Consider the following 26109-nt stretch of genomic DNA (forward strand, 5'->3'; position numbering starts at 1 on the left):
CCATTCAGCTTCCTTGGTGGCAGCAGCCAATGCAATAAATTCGGCTGCCATGGTAGAATCAGTTATACATGTTTGTTTCTTGGATCCCTAAGAAATAGCACCCTCACCAAGCATAAAGATCCATCCACTTGTGGAAGCATGATCTCTAAACTTGTAATCCAACTAGCATCCGAATATCCTTCTAGTACTGATGGATATCCATTATAGCAAAGTCCATAATTAATGTTTTCTTAAATATCTTAGTACTCGATTTATGGCTTGCCAATGCAAAGTGCCTGGATTACTTGTATATCTACTCAATTTTCCAACAGCAAATGCTATATCCGCCTTGTACATGTCATTGCATACATCAAAAACCAATTACTCTTGCATATTGTAATTGATCAACAATCCTACCAGAATTAGGTACTAATTTAATTGAGGATCCATGGGTGTAGATGCTGGTATACAATTAGTAATGTCACACTTTTCAAGCACCTTTTCAATGTAGTATGATTGAGATAAAGTTATGTTATTTTCATCTCGAAATATTTTAATTCCTAAAATGACATCTGCCACACCCATATCTTTCATTGCAAATTTTCTGATAAAAACTTTTTGTCTCCTCAACTTGTTCTAAATCAGTACCAAATATAGCATATCATCCACATATAAGCAAATTATAACACCTTTACTATTTTGGAATTTTCTATATATGCATTTGTCAGATTCATTTATGTTGTAGCCATTGGCTAAAACAATTTCATCATTTTTTGTGCCATTGTTTTGGTGCTTGTTTAAGCCCATACAATGACTTGACAAGTTTACAAACTTTATTTTGCTCTGTCCTGAAACAACAAATCCTTCTGGTTGTTCCATGTAGACTTCTTCTTCTAATTCACCATTTAAAAATGCTGTTTTGACATCCATTTGGTGAATTACAACTTATATATTGATGCAAGGGATATTAGAAGTCTAATTGTAGTAATTCTTGCTACTGGAGCATAAGTATCAAAGTAGTCAATCCCTTGCTTTTGCGTAAAGCCTTTGGCTACTAGTCTTGCTTTGAACTTGTCTATGGTTCCATCTACTTTCATTTTTTTTTTAAAAATCCATTTACCACCTATTGATTTGGAACCTGGTGGAAGATCAACCAAAATCCAAGTATTATTTCCCATTATTGAGTCTATCTCATCATGGATTGCTTCCTTCCAAAATGCAGAATCTTGAGACTTCATTGCCTCGTCATATGTAACATGGTCCGATTCTAAATTAAACAATAAGAAATCTTATTGTTAATATTTTCTCACGTTCCTTCTATAAGGAACATATAAAAGTCTGGACCAAATTTTTTTAATCTTTCTAGGCCTTTTGCTTTTCCTTATTTCTGGGCTAGATTTATCATTATTTTTATTTTATTCTAATGGAATGACATGTGATTGAATTGATTGTAGTGGCTGTAGTTTCCTTAAAAAGATTTAAATCTATTCTCATCAAATATTGCATCTCTTGATTCAATAACAGTATTGATTGGAATTGAATCATTTGGTTCAATTACCATGAACCTATATGTTTACTATGTTGTGCAATATCTATGAATATGCATTCTATTCCTCTTCACCCAATTTCTTTCTTTTGGGTTCCGAACTTTAACTACAGCTCTACATCCCTAAACCTTCATATAACTAAGGTTTGGTTTCCTTTTCTTCCATTGTTCATATGGGTCTTTTAGTTTCCTTTATAGGAACTCCATTTAATATGTGACAAGCTGTTAACAAAGCTTTTCCCCAAAAACCTTTTTCAAGACTTGAATATGATAACATAGCATTTACCATTTCAGTCAAGACCCTATTTCTTCCTTTCTGCTGCACCATTATGCTGTGGTGTGTAAGGTGCTGAAATATGATGGATTATTCCAATAGATCCGAAATAACTTGGACTATAATATCTCCACCTCTATCTGATCTAAACATTTGATAAAAGATTCACATTGTAATTCAACTTCTAATTTATAAACCTTAAATTTATCAAGCACTTCATCTTTAGAATGCAATAAATATACATAGCAATATCTAGAAAAATCATCAATGAATGTGACAAAATATTTCTTTCCAGCTAATGTAGGTGTACTATGCATATCGCACACATCACTATGTATTAATTCAAGTAATTTAGTATTCTTTTAACTTAGGAAAAGGATTTCTAGTTATTTTTTGTTAGCATGCATGTATTGCATTTATCAATATTTGGATTAAATTTTGGAATCAAGTCCATTTTATACATATCATCCCAATCTTCTATAATGCCACAAATAAGAAGACTCAATCATATAAGCAGAAACAACTATTTTGTTTTTATTATTAACAATATTTAATTTGAACATTCCATCACACATGTAACCTTTCCCAACAAATATACCCCCTTGGACAGAATGAATTTATCTGCCTCAAATACAAGTTTGAACCCAAACTTATTTAATAGACTTCTAGACACTAAATTTTTTCTAACTTCTGGAACATAGTAAACATCTTTCAAAGTTAGAATTTTCCCAGAAGTAAACTCAAGTTCAACAGTCCCTTTGCCTTTAATGGTTGCTGTGGAAGAATTTCCCATATATAGGAAATTTCCATAGTCACTTGGAGTGAAATTCTTGAACAAATTCTTGTCATTGCACACATGTTTGGTTGCTCCTGAATCAATCCACCAATCATCATTTTCTTCAACCATATTGATTTCTGAAATCATGGCTACAAAGTTTTCAGAAGCAACACCATTTGAAGAAGTAATTTTCTTCTTCAATAATCGACATTCCCTTTTGAAATGTCCTGGTTTTCCGCAATGGAAGCATGTGCTTTTGTTCTTTCTTTTGAATTTCAGACCATTAGCAATCTGTTTGAACTTCTTTTTGGCAGGTTTAGTGGTCTGTCTTTCCTCCACTACATGTACTTTGGCTTCACCAGAAACAACGACTTGCTCTTGTTTCCTGTATTCCTTTTCAATTCGAAGATGATTTGCCAAAGCCTCAAGAGTTATTTCTTCCTTTTTGTGTTTCAAACTTCTTTTAAAGTCTTTCAATGATGGAGGAAGTTTATCTATAATAGAAGATACAACTATAGTTTCATCCATGTTCATTTTATATTGTTTAAACTGATTAAGCATTCTTTCAGTTTCTCGTAATTGTTCTATAACAGAACGCCCATCTACCATTTGATAATTAATAAAGTGACTAACAAGAAATTTCTTACTTGTTGCATCTTCTGTCATGTACCTGGCTTCCAGTTTGTCCCATAATTCTTTTGCAGTAGCCTCGTTCTGGAATGTGTCAAATAAGCCATCAGCCAAACCATTCAAGATGTGACCTTTGCACATATAATCGGCATTGTCCCATTTTTGCCTTTCTCTAGTTGCAGCAACAGATTCATTTTCTTTTTCTTCTGGTCTAGGTGTCGTCAAAACATAGACAACTTTCAAAGTTGATAATAGGAAATGCATCTTCTTCTACCATCTTGGAAAGTTATTGCCATCAAACCGATCTAATTTTACAAAGTCAGAAGCCAATTCTCTTAGTGTTCCGCTTGCAGCAGCCATTGTTGGAACGAGATTAAAACCTTAAGATTGTTAGAACACCAAACTGAAAAACTTAGAAATTGGCTTCAAGGCGTGTATCAATGCCACTGTCCTTAAAGTTTTATTCGCCCCCACTTGTAGTGTGCAAAAGAGTTACCGGCGTATAAACCTCGAAGATACAATGAAGCCCAGTGATTGATGGCGTTTTACACTGACGAAATCAATCCACTAAGCACTCACCGGAGTATAACAAGATTATCAAACTTCTATAATATTTTTTCTGCAAGAAAATAGTATAGAAGAAAACTTGAAAGATGTTTGAGGAAGAAGAAGGAGAGATATTACTGTTTTTTTGATTTTCATTGGATAAGGAGGCTCATCTTTTATAGGCATAGATGCCTGTTCTCAACAGACACTATTTGTGTCTGTTTCAAAGAGTTGCTCCTGTTGGTCTTTTCCAACAGACGTGACTCTTTTCTTATTTTATAGTGTCTATTGATTTAATTTTCAACAGACACAACCCTTCTTTTAATTTCCAACAATCACAACTTTCCTTCTATTTCGATATGAAATCATATTTGTATTTGAAAATGTCCAACAGGGTTTATGTATGGTATCTACATAAGCACCTGCGTGCTAACTTCATCGAAAGGGTTTGGTTTTTCAAGTACATTTTAAATCGATATATGTAATAATAACTAATCAATATATGGATTATAAATATTGATTCAAAAATTCATCTTATGAGACAAAAGAGAGAGACACTTACATGTTAACGACATGGCAGATAGTGTTATTGGAGAAGGAGCAATCACAGGTGACATTATTATCGTAGTCTTTCAAATCTTCTACCCCAACCCAACTGCTGTCTCTACTGTATGGATCAACTTCAAAGTTCCAGTTTGTCTTCCCTAACGTTTCCGCTATGCTTTTCAAAGCGGCCACTATACACATACAACGTAATTCAGTAGAACAATCAAACCAAATGAAAGAATTGAGCCAACTTCTGTCTAGAAGATTGTCAATTACCTTCATCATGTGGAAGTGTTGCTTCCAAATGCTAACGTTGTAAGGAAACAGACAATGAACATTGAAGCGAAAGCAGCAGGTCGAAGAAAGAACATGTTGGAATGTTTGAAGAGGAATTCAGTTGCTCTCTTTGCTTTATTTTTCACTTAAAAGGAACATAAAAAGCGTGAAAGGACACAAGGCAAGACCAAGAAGCCGCCTCGTCGAGGACAAACGAGAGACAGTGAACACGTTTAAGTCAATCCTACTGCAATTATTTGATGTTTGTGGCTATTACATTTGACTGGCAAAGAGAACTAGTCCGCACAAAATAATGGTCATCAATTGGCAGCTTGTGTAAAAGTCCTGCATGAACTTTAATGAAATTAACGTCCCTAGATAACGATAGGAACGGACGTTCCATCCTAGTGTATATAAATATCATACCACTATGTTTTCGTAAGGTAAAAACTTGATTAGTAATTATTTTATAATTAAATATTTAAATAGGTTACTACTGTTGAGATTGAATTTGAGAACCCATCATCTTTTGTACTAGGAAAAATGTTAATAATTATAACTCATTGTAAACAAAAAAAAAATCCTTAATATTACAAGTTTTCTTTTTAAATTTTCGAAGCAAACAAAGGTTGTCAACGTGAACATATAATATTTTGTAGGTACAGCAATAAAAACTATATATAATTGCATAAAAACAGTTGCTATATCTGCCGATTTACATTTTTCTTTTTGGGAAAAAGTTAACAAACGTTCTGAGACTTGTTTTTCATTCCCCTTTCCCAATCCATTTGCTAAGCTACATAACTGAAAGCAAGTCTCTCTCATTCCAATCAGGGCGGTATGCTTAGGTTGTTGATGAGTCTCTGTTCTGCCAATAATCAGAAGTTAAAGTGACTGGATAGAGATCAGCAGTAGATGTAGAGGAAGAAGTCCACGGCCCAACTGTTGACATGCTACTGTGTCTCTGGCTCTCAGGGGCACTCTTTTCTTCAAGATGCTGGTAAAGCCTCTTCATCGCCTGAGACTTCGATTCATCAAAACCATTGCTTGAATCTCTAACCAATTCCTGAACAGCAGCCCTGCCTTCAAGCATGCTCACCACCGAGGACATGGCAGGCCGAGCAGCAGCAGTAGCATTGGTGCATAGGAGAGCCACATTGATCATTGCCATCACCTCCTCTTTGTTGTAATCAGAGCCCATCCTTGGATCAACCAGATCCAATAGACTTCCTTGCTCCTTCAAAGCAAGAACCTGGAAACAACAGGGAAGATTGAATTGATACAACTAAATATTCAAATTCTAGAAAGTGCATAAGCTTCCACTGATAAAATTGGAAAGAGAAAACCAATACTATCCAGTATTGCAATCCAAGAATAAGAGTTCCAATAAACTTTTGCTGAAACAGAAAAAGAGAAAGAGAGAGAGGATAAATGTAACATTACCCAATCAATAAGATGAAAACATTCTTCCTTCGGACGGTGACTAATGTTGCTCCTCCCACTAACAATTTCCAGGGCCACTATCCCAAAACTATAAACATCTGCTTTATCAGTCAAATAACCACGCATTGCATATTCAGGAGCCATATAGCCACTGCAATAGTTCAAAAGATTAATTTAGTACATCATTATAGTTTTTTCATGTCAGACATTCATTGCATTTAGAAGATCGCAATAACTGTCATCATCATGGCATACATCTTTCTACCTGATGGCCATGCAACTATACTCAATCAACTTGCATTAAAGTACTATCCTATAAAGTTCTGCATTGTCAAAAATACCTGTTCGTATGAATTTTTTCCTCTCTTTTCATCGCTTTTATTTCTATTACTTGTTGTAAGAGTAAAGCTTGTATAAAAAATTATGAAGGAATAAATTCATAAGCAATCAGAACAGTGATGCTTACAAAGTTCCAGCAACTCGGGTGCTAATGTGAGTGTTATCCTCCTCATCAAGCTTGGCTAAACCAAAATCTGATATTTTAGGGTTTAAATGCTTGTCAAGCAACACATTTGTGGCCTTGATGTCTCTATGCACAATCTTCAACCTTGATTCTTCATGGAGATATGCCAAACCTCTTGCTATTCCAATGCAGATCTTCTGCCTTGTTGACCAGTCTAATTTCAATTGACATTCTTCTGGACCTTTTAGTAACCAAATAAAGAATAGTTCAGATATGTAATGTTTATTTGCGTGTATACATTCATGAATATCTTTAAATTCAGGCAATCAAGTAAATCATGTGTCTAGAACCTACCAAACAATGCACGGGCAAGGCTGTTGTTTTCCAAGTACTCATAAATCAGTAACAGTTGATTTCCTTCAATACAACATCCATATAGCTTTACCAGATGAGGGTGTTGCAGAGCAGAAATCATGCCAAGTTCATTCACAAACTCACGATTTCCTTGCTTTGATTTAGCAGATAACTGCTTAACGGCAATTTCAGTGCCATCTGCCAGAAGGCCCTGCATTTGAGAAATATTATCAGCTTCAACTAATATTAACATATTTGGAGGAAGAGCTGCAACAGGAACATTGCAAGGAATGAGAAGAATGTATTTGTTGCACAAGATACCTTGTAAACAGGTCCAAAGCCTCCTTCTCCAATTTTATTAGCAGCATCAAAATTGTTTGTGGCAGCTTTGATTTGCCTCAAACTAAAGGAACCAATCTTCAAGTCTAGACCTTTTAGATCTGTAAAAGAAGCTAAGCAAGAATAGGACCTTTGATATGACAGCTACTAAAATCTATGGTTTCCTGTCTAAAGGTAAATTTAAGTGGACATTGGTAATTGGTATCCCCTCTAAGCTTTAAACAGGCAAAATGGGGTTGGGAGGTAACATCCTAATAAAATCTTGCACCTACAAATACCTTGTTCCAAGGTGCCTTTCTGTCTTAAACAGCCGCTCCACCAAAGTATAACAATAATTAGAAGGATGCCAAATGCTGCTCCAGATACAATTCCAATCACTGCACCCACAGATATACCGCTACTATCTCCGGTATTTTCTGATGGAGGTATGAAATCTGCTTGAAGAAAATTATAACAGAGTTACATAGATGATATTACATTGTTTTCCTGATATATGCATAATCCAATTAATTGGAAATCATGTAGAATGGATAGATTGGATGCAAAAATAGAATTCTTGATCATCAAACAAAAGAGAAGTTAAAAAAAAAAATTGAGTGAAACAAAATTGAAAATGTTTTTTCTTTTGTGTATGATAAAAAGTGACTCAAATCAAATTAATAAGAGAAATTTTTTTTTGAAATTTCAGCATTTGGATTCCTAGAATCCTAAGGAAACACAAATATTGAAGTTTGAACAAGATTGCCTAGCTATATCGTATGGTACTTGTAGCAGTGCTGGTGACAAATTGGACATCTGTGACCGAAAATGAAAGACAAGAAGAATCTTATGATATTGTACAACATACCAGGATTCACAGATATTGCTGATATAAGGGGACCATAAACTCCTCTAACAGGAATACCAGTTGTCCCTTTCCCTTCCCAATGAAACCGGATCTCCAAGGTACTATTAGTCACCGCCACAGGAAGCTTTTTTATGACTGCCTTGCCAACTCCACCTGCTTCATCCTCGATATTAAAATCCTTCTGCACCAGCTTGCCCTGCAATTGGCAATTCCAGTTAACTGAAAATTTCATGCACGCACATGTTAAGAAGTTCTTTTGTGCTCAGTTTTAGAGTGTAATAGAAATTATAGGCTGAAGCTCCTAATATTGTTTAAGTTTGTCCAACAACAGAACTTTGTTAGCAAGAACTATATTGAATAACTACCTGAAGGTAAATATCAAATATGCGCCTTCCCAAGCTGGAATACGTATTGTCATTAGTGAACATTATCTCTGCAAAATGGAGGTTCACTGTGTAGTTTCCATTTCCCAGACAGAATCCATAGTAAGTCAAAGAAATGGGAGAAATGCGAGCATTCATGTATAGTTGGGAATCATTCATAGATAGTTTAGATGCATTTGTCCCAATATAGGTGTCTGTTGGACGGTCATCATCCAAGAAGTGGCCAGTGCTGCTAAATGCCCAATTACTTCTGCTCTGGAAAAATCTTGAAGGCCCAGATCCATCTGTATCTTCTTCATATGTGGTATTTCCACCAAGAGTAACTTGTCTGCCCCCACAGTTTATATGGAGAGAGTACCAAGCTGAGACATAAAAAACAACTGCTGAAAAGCTATTGAAGTATTATACTCTTCAGAATGAAATGTTCACACACATAATAAGAAGAGCAACAGAGGGGTACTATTTTCCATCTACAAAAGTATTTTCATAGTTTCATTGTGACAATCTATAAACTCTTTACTCGACAACTATGGTAACTTATGGCACAAGTTTAAACAGACTAGCAAACAGCAATATGAGAGTCATGTTGACGTGGATTCAAAATGGCAGAATTTCAACCTCAAATTGCCCGCAAATTGGTCTAGTGCTAAGACACAATGGTTAGAGCACTTGCAGAAAGATCAGTTATCTTTGAAAGTAAAAGAGAGTGTTCTAAATCATCATATGCAATTCAATGCTAAAGTATTATCAATGAGAATCTATTCCGAAAGATTGGAGATCTTTAAGATGCATAATAACATTTCTACTTACATTTTGGGCACTGAAAGCTTCTCAAACAGTAAACAGTTCCCCTGATAAAACAATAGAAGGTCCAGAAAATGTCAGCATTTTGACAGCAAGATTGCATCGTACGTGTAAGAATGATAAAAATTTTGAGAATACCCTTTAAAAGAAAAACAAAAGACGTTCACACTTACAAGGTATTGCTGCGTGAAGTGCTTGCAAACAAATTCCTGCAAAAAGCATTAAAGTTTATAAAATCATAGCTAGCAGATGACTAATTCATAACTTCCACCCCTCAAAACAAATAAAAATAGAAAATCATAGCTAGCAGATGTCACATGATAAAATTCTTACACACTCCGCTGTTGACAAGTCGATGTCCCTTGGCTTCCAGCTGTGAAATTGTTATAAGTAAGATCACTGCAGAAATTTTAGACTTCTGTAAGTTATCAATCATAAATGATCTAACAAGCTTATTCGCAAGAACACTTTGAAGATACATTTAAAGTATAAATTTCATTAATGTTCTCTTAAGTATATCTATGGCTTTTCCTCAAATTTGAGTTTATAGTACAGAGTAAGTTCATATTTCATTCCCTTTATGCAGTTACCTTCTAAGCAGGATTCAAAAAATTAAGCTTTAAGAAGACCAAACAAAGGCCTATGCACAAATCTAATTAACCGATATCAGGAAGAGAATCTTACACAACGTCTCCTTTTTCCAGTATCCAAGAAGGGACTGATCCAGTAAGCAAGTTTCGAGTTAAATACCTGACAAAAAATAATAATAACTTAATGAAATCAAATATTCTGCATTAAAGAACAGAATAACTGATGGCATGATTCCTCACTTGCAATGCCAAAGAAGAGTATACTGAAAACAGAATAAATATTTAGACCAGCAAACTTACATTTTAGTTAAACACTTCAATTGTGGTATAATTTGATCCTAAACTCTAGTTGATAGAATTAAATGTATACATCCTCTGACAGAGGAAACAAGTTTGGCATAAACAAAGAATGGTTATGCATATAAGTTGTTGGTACAATTTAAATGATGTATAACTTAGGCCATTTAATCCTACTTGCTAATAGTAATTATGTTCATTGGATCAGGTAAAACACTGTCTTGATATCCAAGGAAAATGCTGCTTGCACTTAAGTGGGGAAAGTTTACAATCAAGATCAATCACTTACAAGTAATCCACATCCACAAGGCCAGAAAAACTGGTTGGAATTTCTCCACTGAGTTTGTTAAAGCTGAGATCTCTGCAAGAGGAAAACAGAAAAGTTGCAAACTTAAAGGCATTGTAACCAAAATTTGTCTCAGTAAAGTTACTCCTACTCTCAAATAAACAAGGTTGAAAAGAAAGCCCAAATATTTCTGAGCAGCACTCTCAAATTCACAAGTAAAATGGGAAGAGAGGATAAAGGATGACACAAAATAAGAAGGAAATCAGGTTTATAACTCACAAGGTCTTCAAAGTTGTCATATCCCCAAGATATTCAGGTAACTGTCCAATGAGATTGCAACTTCTCAATATCCTGTAACAAAGCCACAATAGCAATTATTTAAGTTAAAAACAGTTATTGATATGGTTAATGACTCCTCTTTATTGCAGAATTTTACTCACAGTATCTTCATCTTTTGCATGCTACTAAGTGGTGGAAAAGTTGCATCACTGCCATTCAAGTCACTTATTCTCCTGTATATCAGTATTTCATTATTAGTTAACTACATAATAAAACTGCAACGTACCAATATGAAGAATTGGAATATATTAAGATAAAGATCCAGCTTACAAGTCAGTTAATTTTTCCAAAGCACCAATGGTTGATGGAATTGGTCCAATCAGACCACTTGCCTGAATTGCTCTGCCATTACCAACATTTTTCTTAGGTAAGTAAGTTATAAAGTAAGATTCTAATGAATAATGTACTGTTCAGAATCCGTCAGAATACCAAAGACCATACAATTTTTCAAGTTTTGTCCAATTCTGGATGAAGTCGGGAATCTTTCCAGTGAAGTGGTTATCACTAATCCGACTGTGAGAGCACAAAATGATCAGAATTAGCATTGTAACATATTAATAAATTCAAGTGTATAAAATTATAATTAAAGCCTGATAAATCAGAAAAATAAAAGCTTACAAGTCCTTCAATGTGGTCAGCTTTGCAAATGTTTCAGGTATTTCCCCAGTAAAATTGTTAGAGCTAAGAAGCCTAAACACCAATAACAACAATGGAGTATGAAGAAGTAAATAAACTAGAACAGAAAGAAAACTCAAGCATTAAATCAGATATAATAAAAGCAGTAATAAATGAAATTCTTATGAAGATTTAAAGATTAAGAGTCCTACATTCTTTGAAGCTTGGGCAGTTTCCCAAGCTCTTGAGGCAAAGCTCCAGAAAGCTGATTGAACTCAGTTGATCTACATGTTGTTCATCATTTAAATTGACTCAGCTGATATTGATAACAGACATTCCTAGATCGTACTAAAGTAAGAAATTCCACAAAAACTGGCTACCAATAACTCACATGCTGGTAAGAGTAGTTATATTTCCAAGCTCTTTTGGGATTGAACCTGATAAGCGATTTCCAAGAAGAGAACTGCAACAATACTCATGTTACTTTCACCATAGCATAAGAACAAAACAATTTTGAATTTCACATACATTTGTGCATCATAACTATTTGTCGGCACGTTGCAACAAGTAAAATCTTGCTGCAAAAATCTATCAGCAACAAATTTGAAGTCGTTAAAGATAGCTGTGATGCGAAAAACTATTTGTAACAATCTTATGCAGGTGTAAGATACATGTAAGTGAAACTCATGTATGATATAGAGAACATACATGTTGACAAGTTGCATGGAACCCCACTCTGCAGGTATGGTGCCATTAATGAAGTTGCGGCTGAGGTCACTGCAAGAACGTTGACAGTTAAGTTCGTTAATGCAAAGGAATTTATGGTCTTTGGTAGCTGCGAGAAAAATGAGGTGCCAAAACTAAACTTCCAAGAAAAGGATTGGGAAGTAGTTAAAGACTTACATTTCTTGGAGGTAAGGGAACTTGATCAATTCTTTTGGGAGAGTCCCTGGGAGATTCTGTGCCTTGAGAACTCTGTTTCAATAGAAAATTAGGGTGTGGTGCATGAGACTAACTACTATCGTTGAGGTTAAGTTGACTGACCATCGTTATACATTTAAGTTATAACAAGTAGAAGGTACAAGTTACTCATTGTCACAAAAACTTATGCTGTTAGAAAAGGAATCAGTCATTATATCTAGATCCTAACAGGCCTTTGGTCTCATTAAACATATTTATGAAAAGCACTTTGACTTTAGTTTTTAAAATTTTTTGTAACATTGATAAATTATAATTTTTAATTTCTAAGAATTAAGAAAAAATTAAATTAATGTAAAATAAGAAAAAAAATAAAAAAATTGCAAATGTTTGATAATGAGAAATAGATATAATGTTAAAATAATTCAAAAATTAAAGACGGACATTAAATATTAAATTTAAAACGTAAAGAAAGACATAAAAATATTAAATTAAATATTTTATCTAATGATAAGTACTTATATTAAACAGTAAAAAACCCACCTCTCCAAAATTGTAATTGAGGAGAAGAAATTAAGAACAGTAGTGTTGGAGTTGGTTTGAACCAGTTTAGACTAGGTGTCATTGGTTGACCAAAGTCAAAATACGTTAGGCCCACCCATACTATCAAAGCAAAGGAGTTATGCCCACATTTCTGCACATATATGCCATTGACCCACACGTCAATGTGCATGCTTTTGTCAGGACTTTGCTTTGCTTAATTTCCATGAATGTTATCACTTCAAATATTCTTAGATGTCACTTCCAACCTTCATTTTCGCATGCTCAATCATGTATTTCTTTAGACTAATAAAAAAAATTATGTACTTAATTCTCATCTTAAGCTCGATATAGGCAGCTTTAACATGAGGGTTCAAGTCAAAGTCAACACCAGTGGGCTTATTAGCTGTCTGAAGGGGCCGTAAAGATTGGGAAACGACAACGTTTGCAACTCATAGGTGGCGTTTTGGTTTGTTGTTGAATTTCTTTCTTTTGTTTTGTTTGTTTTTTTCGAAGAATTCGCTTTCGAATTCAGTTCATGCATGAACTTGGATACTCCTTTGGGGGCGACGTGTCTAATCTCAACTCAAACCAGTCAATACTACGTGAATTTCACTCAGCCAATCACTAGCAAAAGGTGTGTTCAGGCTTTCCAGGGCAATAAGCACAATAATAGATGCAGAAAGAGACAGGTTTTCTATCTTTATAGACAGCCTATCAGTCCTTTATGGTTTACTTTAACGTAATCACTCAACATGCACTTTCCAAGTTCGTGCCTAAAATTTTGTTACCCATTACCAAGAAGAATGATCAAACATTTAATTATGTATAATATAAGACAAAAAAGGAGTTAGTTTTTTTTTTAATCTTTTAAACTGCATAATTCATCTTTAACATTTTAACTAGAGAATTAACAAAATATTTTAACTGTTGGGTTGTTTCTGCAAAGCCCAGAGGCAAAGAGAATTGATTTTTTCTTACCGTATGTGACCTTAGATGTTTGCTCTATCTCTTTGCTTTGGCTTATTCATAACAAAAAAATCTCCTTTAGTAATAAGAAACTTGTTAATTAAGATTTCATACTAACTAGCCTGCTATAATTAACGTATAAAGCACTTTTACTTGTAATAATGAGCTAATTAGATATAACTAATCCTCGTAGTCACTATGCATGATGTAACTTGATTACAAATGTAGATAATCACCTATAAAAGTAGAACACATTTAGTTATTTTGTTTATTTTTAAATAGAACACACTTATTGTTTGAACCCTCAACTGTCACCGCGTATGCGACCCTACTTGAGAGACAATTAAACTGTATTGCTTCACAAGTAATTGTAAAATAATTATTATTGTTATTATTACTACCATATTTGAAAACGTTTGTAGGAATAGGGATAAATCTCAATATTTTTAAATAGAATAATAATCTGTCGGAATATGTCTGAATTGTTATTAATAATAGTAATTTTTTTCATTATTTTGATTTTCGAACTAATTTTTACTAGTATCAATTATTTCAACAAGTACTGGAGATAAGTCTCGAAGAAGAAATTGGAAGGAGAAAAAGAAGAGAGAGAGAGTAGCATACATGCTAACGACATGGCAGACGGTGGCATTGGAGAAGGAGCAATTACAGGTGACAGCATTTTCGAATCCTTTGACCGGGTTGGCCTTAGCCCACCCTTCTTCTCCACTGCATGGATCAACGCTGAAGTTCCAGTTTGTCTTCCCTAGTGTCTTTGCAATGTCACGCAGGTATTGCACTGCAAAACAACAATATCCATGTACAACATCAAACATAAGAGAAAACAAAGCAAAAAGAAAATGATTATTCAACAAAAAAAAAAAAAAACCTTCATCGTCAGGAAGTGTAGCTCCAAATACAGAAGTTGTAAGGCAGCAAGTTACAAGGATTGAAGCTAGAAGAAGTCGACGAGTGAACATTTTCTTTTTTGGTTTTTAAGAGGAATTAGTGATCAAGACCTTCAGTTCACAATTGAATGCAGAACATGGCTGGAAATCAAGAGATGAGAGAAATGGTAGCTATGTGAGGTTTGTTGGAAGAAGTTAATGAAAAGAATGGGCATTTTAGGTGTATGAAAAGGTACCCAATTAGGAAAGACCTTTTGGTTTGATCTATTGAAGATGGGAAAAAGTAGATCTTGAAGACAACTCCAAAATATCAAGTCAACCATTATTGTATGACTGTGAACAGTTTGTGCAGTCCCACCAGAATAATATCCAAGTATCAAGTTGCAAAAAAAGCATGGTACGCTTTTGATTTGAGTGAACAAGATATCCCCCGTCGATAAGGATGAACACTGAAATCCATGTGTCGCTTTTGTACGTATGCAGTGAATTTGCATGTGTTGTTGTCATATGAAAATTGTGTAGCATTGGAAATGTTATAAGACTAAAGATTCCTAGATATTTACATGAGGCCATGAATAGATTAGAGAGAAATCATGGTAGTGGATGTCGATTTTTTTTAATAATATTTAAATAAATTTTTTATTTATTTAAAAAAATTTAAAAAATTTTTATTTTTTCATTACATTCAATCAAGTTTTTATATTTTTACTTTAAGTCAAATAAGTCTTTATAACTAATAATTAATTAATTATTAAAATATTTTTTATCATTTTATATGCATATGGTATTGATATGAGGTTGATGTGAAAGATAAAAAATATTATATAATCATGTTATCATGTCAATTATGATATATCAATATACCACATCATCATCAATTATGATAAATTAACATGGCATGTCAGCAGCAAGTAACATATAATGATAAATGATATTTTAATTAAGTCAATTATTAATCATAAAATTTATTTGACTCAAATAAAAATATAAGAGCTTATTTAGTTTAAAATAAAAGTATAAGGCCTTGATTGAATAAAAATATAAAAATTTATTTAAATTTTTTAAAATAATTTAAAGATTTTTTAAAGGATTACATATTTGAATTATACAGATGAGGAATATGCATGGGGTGATGGGTGGGGCTTTCCCCTTCTATATGTTTGAAAATTGAAAATTTTCTCACATGCACCGACATTTTGGTAATCCAAACAAGTTTAATAGAAGGGCCAGACAGTGATTGCTTATACTAGTACAAATAAGAAATGGCTACAGAAAAATTGCTAGTGATTGATCCTGCCCATGGAAACTTGTCAGTGAGGAATTAATTAACAATGAGGTGAAAGGACAAGCAGTAAACGAAATGCTTTCTATCTATGTATTGACCAAAGAAAGACAGAAAATATATACCTAACTAGCTACCAAGTTTGATTTGGAACTAGGGAAATTATCTTACATTTGTGCTCCATCAGATTTCATTTCTAACTCTAATTGCTAGTTAAATAATACAAGTGGCTCTATATAGACACACAAGAGCACATTAGTCTGTGTTGGCCAACTATGCCTTGTCGGATTATTTGCTGGTGACAGCTCTGCTTTGCTTCATGTTGATAGTCAACATCAATTTTTCTATCCTATTTGCGGTAATTCATTATCAATATTAAAATAAATAGGTATGTTCTTGGGAACTGATAATGAATTTAAATACATAATGATCCGACTAATTTGAATATGATACATATTTTGGGATAATGAACCTAACTTCATGCATGTTTTTATTTTTTTTAAATTGCAAATGTTACCATTTGAATAGGTTAAATAAATAATATAACTGATTCGCATAAAAAAAGAAAAACTGTGGGTGGAAAAAAAAAGCACCATATTGTATAATACTTCAAAAAGTTTTTAAATTATTTAAAAAATTTTAAATAAAGTTTTATTTTTTTATTGTATTCGTTGAACTTCTTATACTTTTATTTTGAACCAAATAAGTTTTTATATTTTTATTTTGAGCTTAATGAATCCTTATAACTAATAGTTGGCTTAGTAAAATATCATTTGTCATATGTTATTTTTGTGTGTTGTAGCGTTGACATGGCATACTGATATGTCGTAGTTGATGATAATATGATATAATGATGTAGCATAATGACATGATCATATGATATTTTTTACTTTCCACATGTTAGGATTCGACCTCATGCTCAAATAAGAAATTAATCATGAAATTAAAATATAACATAGTAGAAAAATAAACTAACATTTAATCAGAGAAACAGCCGAATTCTAGAGGATCAATGTTTGTGTTTTTCATGTAATTTTCAAATTAATTATAAGCATTCATAAGTTTAAGAGTTATATACCTTACTTTAGATATCGTAATTAAGAGCAAATTAAATTAAAAAACGCTTGTGACGAAGTAAGAAACCCCAAAAGAGAATATAACGGTTTAAAATCTTGCAGTCAAAATCTTTGCTTCTTCACTTTTAAGATTTATCAAATCTTCAGCCGCTCAAATATTTAGTCTCTAACAGTAATCCACATAGTGATCGAATAAGACCTTCTCAAAAAGTAAGATTTTACTTATGCTAGCAAGTTTTATTTTTAAAACAAAAGGATTAAAAATTCTTGCTAAATCTTATTTTTGTAAGACAAAAAAATATTTTTCTTTTCTTATTTTTATAAAATGGCTAAAAAAGTGACTGGAGGCTTAGAGTTTTAATTAGTTAACATAACATATTTATATAGCCAAACTAAATTGTAAACCTAGATACAACAATTATGTTTTAATTCAATTAAGCCATTAAGAACTTAATTAATTTTTCACTTTATTTTGGTTTATTCCACTTAAATCCAACTTAATTGATTATCTTTTTTTAAACTCAATCATGTCACTTAATGTGTGTGACCTATTAGGCTTTTAACATGTTGACAATAAATATAAATCCTAATCAAATATCAATTTGATAATTGATTTATATTTATAGATCATGAACGGCATCTCACAATACATCATGACCGCCCAAATGTTAAAGAATAAATTAAAAAATTTGACAAAGCATTTTATTGATAAGTTTCTAAGTGCAATACGGTCCTTTTATCAAATATCTCGGATATATCATAAAGCATGACTTAGTGTCTACTTATGACATTTTATATTAGTTCTCATAATTCATGACTAACTTTATGTATTTAGGAAACTAACTTTCCTCAAATTCATCATGCTTTGGCTAAAGACTTTATACGAGTTTATCTAGAATTAAGAACAAGTGAGATATATCCTCTCATATCACTTGAGGTGATGAATTCTCTCTTGATCACTTATCCACCTTCGTATGCTTCATGACATACTCAAAAACACTCTATTTAGGCATTTGGTTGCCTTTAGATCCATAAGGGTGAAATCAAAGTATGTTATTCTTCATGCATGATGACCTAATATCTCAAGTCCGATGACTAGTTACACGACTATCACATGAGAACATATTCCATAAATACTTAAGTGAAATATCAAATAGAGTTCTCATAACAAGTCATGTTCAATGAACTTGTTCTTTAACAAGCATCCACATGTTATTCTCAAGTATCCCATATATTTCAATCTATGAGATCGAATGCTTATTTCCTAAGTAAGGAGGCTTAACATATATTAGTCTTTGAGCATTATCAATGCCTTGACTTGACAATACAATGACCAGAAACAATTTTAAGAGTATGGCTTTAATGCATAGTGATATCATAATTGTAATAACTTTATAATTCTCTTGCAAGGTATTTATGTTTCATGAGCTTCATCCAATTAGTAGTTAATAACTCCTTATTATTGCACTAACATGAAGAAAAACCTCCATCACATATTGTTATGCAATTAAGTATACATTAAATAACAATATATCCCTTGATCAATCCAATTGACTTCAGGGTTTATATTAACACCACATTAATACTATGTCAACACCATAAGGGTATAAAATTACAAGTGACTAATTACAATTAGTCAACCATTAATTATAATAGCTTATTTACATATGTGAATGTAAACAAAGAAATTATTCAATTAACAAATCTAATTGGATTGACACATCACATCTCTATAGGGTTTTATTTTTTGGGAAAGCAAGTGAAAGATTATCATTGCAAATCGAAGGAAGCAAAGGAAGTCATAGCTTACATGGACAAAAACCACAAAAAACAAAAAAAACTATGATAAGGAGACCTTCATTCCACTTAGAACAATAGCATAATAGTCACTGTTGACAAAAACTTCTTAAAAGAAGCTTCATTATACAAAAATGATACAAATCTGCACACTATACAGAATGCCTTCAAAAATTCAGTAGCATCACAAAGTCTAGTAATAGCCACAAAAAAATCACTAATAAAGAACACCTGAAGTGAACCTAAACCAACACTTGGATTCATGGCTCAACAGAAAGCAAAAGGCCAAAAATTGCATAAGAACACAGGATAATGGATCATAATTAGGCTGTAAGCCACATCTTTGCAAGAAACTAAACAGAGCATCTCCTTTAATTAATCAGTCACCTCTTCATCATTGTTAAAATGCATTTCATCAAGGTTGATCCAAAACAAATCCTAAAGCCTTTGCACACTGTTTTTTGCAAGTTAATCCATGCCTTATTGGCAGAATGGCGCATGTGGGTAGACTCCAATAGTAGACTTTCTCCAATAATTTGATAATTTGGATTACATGCTTTCTAAGCCTCTAGGAAACATCAATACGGATTTTGGATCCACTTCACAATATTAGATGAGTCAGATTCAAGAATAAGAGAGAAAGTGGAATGCCAACCTGATGCAACAAATAGAAAGACAACCTCCTCGACAGCAAGAAGTTTTGCCAGATTAGAGTTAGAAAACCTAATGGCCTTGGAGATGAGAAGAAGACTATCACCATAGGCAAACCCACGTTAGAGGGAGTGGTGTCACCTGACACCACTCACTTCTTAAAATGTTTTAATTTTTATATTATTTATTTAGAATTTAAGGTAATTAATATACCAATGAAGGCAATGAACCCATTATTTTTTTTTTACAATTTTACAAGGAGTGTGGTGAAAGACTCAAAGTAAAAGTGTTTTTATCAAAATGTAATTTATGTATTAATATTTAAATGTTATAAAAATAAAAAAATTCCTTCTATAATTTAATATTTTATTAAAAAAATTAAAACATAAACTACTTTCTCTGTCTAAAAATTCAAGTCCTTCCCCTTCTCAGTCTTTGGTTGTATATTTCACTCTTTCAAAACAATTCATCCAAGCTTTAATTGTAAATAATTTTCAACCTAAAAGTAAGTTTTTATCTTTAAATATTTTTTGATTAATTTGATAATTTGGGTTCATAATTGTAATCTAGCTAATAGAAAATAGAATTGCATGTCAAATAATATCTTGAAATTATAAGTCCTTTTTTATTTATTTTATAGGTGTATTATTTGATTATTTACTTTTTATATTAACTTTATGTGATTTGTGGATGTTTATATTTAGTTTTTAATTAATAAATAAAAAATTATCATATTGTTAGTTAGTGAACCTGATAATTTGTTATGTAAGATTATATTTTATTTAATTTAATATTTTAATTTATAGTAATGATTAATAATTTTTAACAAGTTTTATAATTTTAGATAAATAAGTCATCGAAAGATATTTTAAAAGAAAATAAATTCTCATAAGACTCGGATCTCAGGCAACAATAACAAAATTCTACTAATGATGGTACTCAACAATATTCTTTTAATTAAAATCGTGTGGAATTTGATCTAAATACTCTCTTAGCATATTCTGGATCGAGGAAAAAAAATTCTGAGCATCATTCTAATGACACCACTCAAAAAAAACTTTGAGTCCGCCCTTGACTGTCACCATGATCATTTAGTATCCCACCCACTCCAACTTCCTCGAGATTACCCTTATAAAGGACAACAACAAGAAAGATAAGAAGTAACAGCAAAACATTAACTTACTAGATTTTCCAGCATCAATGCAAATCACATAATCAATGCCTTCAAGCATGAAATCTGTCAAACAAGGATTTGCCTCCATGAAATCTATATCCTAAATTTTCACCATAATTTTTTGATTTGCCTCCATGAAATCTACTTCTTAAATCTTCACCATAATTTTCTGATTATCACAAATCTGTATATATAGATATGTATAACATTGTAAAGATTCAAGCTTCATAACACACAAATACCATTTTTTGTATGGTATCAGAGCAAATTACATCACTAGCCTTTCGATCCTTTTCAAACCTCTCTCATGGCTGCTACCAACCCTTCCTTAAATAACACCACCACACCACCACTCCTATTTCTATCAATGTAGTAGCACAAATACCTCTCAAATTGACCTCAACTAATTTTCTTTCTTGGCAAATAGAATTCAAGTCTTTATTAGTAGAGTATGATTTAACTAGCTTCATTATAGGACAAAAGGCTTGTCTTCCAGCCATGAATATTGATGGCTCACACACCATAAATCCATAATACACTTTCTGGTTTAGGCAAGACCAGTTTATTTTGCATGCCGTTGTGGCATCAGTTTTTGAAACAATATTACCACTCATTGCAATAGTAAAAATTTCTCAAAAAGCATGGAAGAAGTTATCAAAGATGTTTGCCAGCAAAACTTGTACAAGAGTTATATATTTTAAAAAAAAACTGACGTTGTCAACACAATAAGGTAGACCTGTTACAAAATATTTGCAACTCATGAAAAGCACTACAGATGAGCTTGCAATGGCTCAAGCTCTAATAGGCGAGGAAGACCTATTGGTCTTCATATTGAATGGCCTAGCACCTGAATTCAAGGAATTATCAACAGTTATCAGAGCAAGGGAGTTTGACATACCATTTGAAGAACTTCATGACAACTTCACAAACTTTGAGAGAGCATTGAAATAAGATGATTCCTATCCTGTCATAGTAAACTATGTCACTAGAAAAACTAGAGGTAACTATACATCCAGAGGAGGTAATTCTAAGAATAACTTCATATCTAATGCCAACCGTAATAGCTCTCATTATTCAAGAAAGAAATTTATTGAAAATTATGCACATAATACTCCTAAACTAGTGTGTCAGCTTTATGAGAAACGAGGTCACAATGCAAAGATTTATAGGCACAACAAATCAAGCATCAAGGAACCAGTTGCCACCATTGTAATAGCCTCTCAATTTCATGATAATAAGAATTTGGTAGTTGACTAAGGGGCATCTCACCATATGACAGCAGACTTGAATAATCTATCACTCTACACTAAATATGGTGGTCCAGAAGAGATAGTTGTTGGTGATGGTACGAGTTTGTCAATTAATCACATTGGCTCTTCTACTATCTCTACCACTAATAAACCTCTCAAATTAACAAATGTATTACATGTACCTGACATGAAAAGAAACCTCATATCAATATCCAAATTTTGTAAAAATAACAATATATCTATTAAATTTTTCCCTTTTTCATTTTCTAGTGAAGGAGTTAAGCATGGGAGCCTTACTAGTGAGAGGTCTGAATAGAAATGGTCTATATGAGTTCCAAGATGCATGTCACATCCTTCAATGATTGCAACGACATTTCTTAGTGTCAAAACTTCCTTTAATGTCTAGCATAGTAAACTTGGTCATCCATAATCCAAAATCCTTATATTTATGCTAAAATCTTTTGGTTTACCATCTATTACTCCCAACAAAGCATTTAGGTGTAATTCTTGGGCTTGTAATAAAAGTCATAAACTGCCATTTGGTTAGTCAACTTTGTCAAGCACTAAACCTTTGCAATTACTCTACACTGATGTATGGGGCCTTGCTCAAATCTCTTCCATTGAAGACTTTAGATATTATGTTATGTATGTTGATTATTTCACCAAGTATATATGGTTTATCCCTATGAAACATAAATATGATGTCTACCTTTTGTTTCCCACATTCCAATCATTGGTTGTGAAAGCATTTAACACATCCATCACTTGCATATACTCAAACAATGGAGAAGAATATTAGAAGATGTCCAAATATCTTGCAACGCATGGTATTTCTTATCTGACAACCCCTCCATACACACCAGAACTCAATAGGGCTACAGAAAGAAGACACAGACATATAGTTAAGACAAGTTTAACCTTACTTCATCATGCCTCCATGCCTTTAAAATTCTAGTCACATGCCTTTCAAGCTGCTATTTACCAAATCAATAAACTTCCCACCTTACTTTTTAATCTCAAATCAACTTTTGAAATTCTTTTCAAAACTCCACCAAACTACTCCACTTAAGGTCTTTGGTTGTCTCTTCTATCCATGGCTCAAGCCTTACAACAAACACAAACTTCAACCAACGTCCAAACTTTGTGTCTTCTTAAGATATTTTGTCAACCAAAGTGCCTACAAATGCTTTGATCCTGAAACTCAAAAGATTTTTGTGTCTAGGCATCTCATGTTTCAAGAACACATATTTCCATTCACCTCAACCAAGACACAAACTACCTCTGTTCAACAATGACTTTTTCCATATTTAATTGTAACTCAGCAACCTTCTGAATTTTACAACTCTTCAATCTAAAATGTTGCTAATATGACTAGCTCATTTACTTAACAAACACTTACTCAGACTAATTACCTCTCTTTTACTGCTTTGAATTCATCATTAGGTAATGATTCTCACTCACCGTCAATACCAACTATTAACTTACCTTTAAACTTGCCTCAATCCCAACCCATAAAAACTCATACCATGACTACAAGATCCAAAAACAATATCTTTAAACCCAAAAGATTGTTCATTACAGTGAAACATCCACTTCCTTATCCTATGGAACCCACCTGTGTTAGCCAAGCTATGAAAGAGCCAAAATGGAGACAAGCAATGATAGAAGAGTTCAATGCACTGGTTAAGAATCAAACTTAGGTATTAGTTCCTTCATCTTCCAAGCAAAATGTTGTAGGCTACAAATGGGTGTTTAAGGTAAAAAAAAAAGCCAGACGGCTCAATAGGCAGGTGCAAATCGAGATTAATGGCAAAAGAGTTCCATCAGTGTGAAGGCATTGACTATACAAACACATTTAGTCTTCTCATTAAGCCTATTACCATCAAGATTGTTTTGAGCATTGCCTTATCTTATGGGTGGCCTATTAAACAACTTAATGTCAAAAATGCATTTCTTTAAGGCACTTTATCTAAAGCAGTTTACATGGCACAACCCACTGGTTTTCTTAACAAAGACAATTCCCTTCATGTTTACAAGCTTCACAAGGCAATTTATGATCTTAAATAGGCTATTCGTGCTTGGTATCAAGAATTGAGCAGTTTCCTTACTGGTTATGGGGTCCAAAACTCAATTCCGGATGCTTCATTATTTATTTATACCAAAAATTCTGCCATTATTTATTTTTTGGTATATGTTGATGACTTATTGGTTACTAGCAATGATGACACAACATTGAAAAACTTTTGCAGCAACTCTTTAAAAGATTTTTTTTGAAAGATCTTGGACCTTTAAATTTCTTTTTAAGAGTGGAGGTAACCACAACACCTATAGGCATGTTCTTATCTCAACATAAGTATGTTAGAGAACTATTGCAAAAATTTAAAATGGACAGTGCCAAGGAAGTTGCCACATCAATGGCCACCAATGTCAAGCTACAACTCAAAGATGGAACTAGTTTAGCTGATGCATCAAATTATAGAAAGCTCATTGGTTCTCTTCAATACCTCTCACTAACCAGACCTGACATCACTTATGCCATCAACAAATTATCTCAATTCATGTATTCACAAACTCTTACTCACTGATCAAGTCTCAAAAGAATTCTAAGAAATTTGAAAGGCATTATTCATCACAGGCTATACTTAAACAAACAATCATCTTAAAAAATTTCTACCTTTAGTGACTGTGATTGGGCTAGAAATCTTGATGATAGAAACTCCACCATTGCTACATAATATATCGTGGAAGTAATCCTATATCTTGGAAATCATCCAAGCAAATATCAGTAGCAAGATCGTCCATAGAAGCTGAATACAGAGCTATTGCCAACACCACTGCAGAACTAATCTAGATCAAGAATCTACTCAATGAACTACATGTCTTTTCTTCCTCTGCACCAATCCTACACCATGACAACAGTGGAGCTAAATACTTAAGTTCCAATCCTGTGTTTCACTCAAGAATGAAGCATTTAGCTCTAAACTAACATTTTGTGCAACAACATGTTCAAAATGGACAACTTAAGGTCTTTTACATTCCAACAAATGATCAACTTCTAGATTGACTCACCAAGCCTCTCATTAAAAAAAGGTTTTTCTATTTAAGGTCCAAGATTGGTGTCACCAATGGCTCCACCATCTTACGGGGGCATATAAAGGACAGCAAAAGGAAACACAAGAAGTAACAGTAAAACATTAGCTTACCAGATTTTCTAGCATCAATGCAAATCAAATAATCAATGCCTTCACGCATGAAATCTGCCAAAACCTGTTAAACAAGGATTTTCCTTCATGAAATCTGCTTCCCAAATCTTCACCATAATTTTCTGATTTGCCTCAATGAAATCTGTTTCTCAAATCTTCACCATAATTTTATGACTATCACAAATCTGTATATATAGATATGTATAACATTGTAAAGATTAAAGCTTCATAATATACAAATACCTTTTCTTATAAGTAGCACCATTAATATTGAATTTCAACCTGTTTATTGGTGGTTTAACTTATTATAAGGTTTTTTGGTGTTTCTTTAATACCTTCGATAAGTGCCTTCATTAAGGAAGTTAATGAGATCATCAATACTTAGGTTGTGATTCAACCATTTAACTTTACACCACCAAGCAATTCTGACTTTTTATCAATTTAAAAATTTGAAGAGTCACCCACTCTTTTCCTTTAAAGTTTACTTCATTTCTTATAATCCAAATAGCCCATAGAATAGCAAACCATGCCATTTTCCAAACTTTATTATTGTTAAGACAATTATTATATCCAAACCAAAAAAGAAAGCATACTTGAGGGTCATAATGGTACATCCATTCAACATTCCAAAGCTTTCCCCACCATTACCACAGTGGCCATGTATGCTTACATTGAAAGAAGAGATGATTGATCGTTTTTTTTTTCTTTCCTACATATGAGGCATGTAATAGCCACATCACTTATAATTCCTTTATTCACGAGGTTATCCTTAACAACAATGCCCTCTTTAAGGAGTTGCCAGTAGAAGATTTTTGTTTTAAACGGAGCAAGGCTTAACCAAGTTTTTCCCTAATGCTCTTCAACTAACGTATTGTCAAGAAGTACAAGACCGTAAAAAAAGCTGGAGTTGTAATTTCCATTGGAGCAACCTTTCCAAATAAGTCCATCTTGAAAGTTCATTGCAAGAATTTAGCTTTTTAATAATGTCTTGAAATGCTCATACTGT

General features: G+C 33.0%; 1 protein-coding gene across 3 annotated transcripts; it reads right to left on the reverse strand.

The window, feature by feature from the left end:
- Positions 1 to 5165: 5165 nt before the first annotated feature.
- Positions 5166 to 14939, reverse strand: LOC110419508 (putative leucine-rich repeat receptor-like serine/threonine-protein kinase At3g14840). 3 transcript variants are annotated; one of them, XM_021432589.2, is made up of 24 exons: positions 14652 to 14935; positions 14387 to 14561; positions 12239 to 12310; positions 12044 to 12112; positions 11727 to 11798; positions 11548 to 11619; positions 11339 to 11410; positions 11162 to 11233; positions 10991 to 11062; positions 10822 to 10893; positions 10661 to 10732; positions 10385 to 10456; positions 9893 to 9958; positions 9542 to 9607; positions 9382 to 9417; positions 9215 to 9255; positions 8387 to 8766; positions 8022 to 8217; positions 7453 to 7608; positions 7157 to 7275; positions 6836 to 7046; positions 6485 to 6722; positions 6019 to 6169; positions 5166 to 5827 (listed from the first exon to the last, which is right to left on the reverse strand). In XM_021432589.2, the coding sequence occupies exons 1-24, from the start codon at positions 14740 to 14742 to the stop codon at positions 5420 to 5422; spliced, it is 3051 nt and encodes a 1016-aa protein (XP_021288264.1). In that variant the 5' UTR covers positions 14743 to 14935; the 3' UTR covers positions 5166 to 5419. The 3 variants fall into 3 exon arrangements, with proteins under 3 accessions (XP_021288264.1, XP_021288263.1, XP_089640164.1); XM_021432588.2 differs by having other exon boundaries at positions 7157 to 7287; XM_089784038.1 differs by lacking the exons at positions 5166 to 5827; positions 6019 to 6169 and having other exon boundaries at positions 6481 to 6722; positions 7157 to 7287; positions 14652 to 14939.
- Positions 14940 to 26109: the final 11170 nt, after the last annotated feature.

The sequence above is a fragment of the Theobroma umbraticum genome, unplaced genomic scaffold (genome assembly GCF_002168275.2).
Source record: "Theobroma umbraticum cultivar Fairchild unplaced genomic scaffold, ASM216827v3 scaffold_67.0, whole genome shotgun sequence".
NCBI lineage: Eukaryota > Viridiplantae > Streptophyta > Magnoliopsida > Malvales > Malvaceae > Theobroma > Theobroma umbraticum.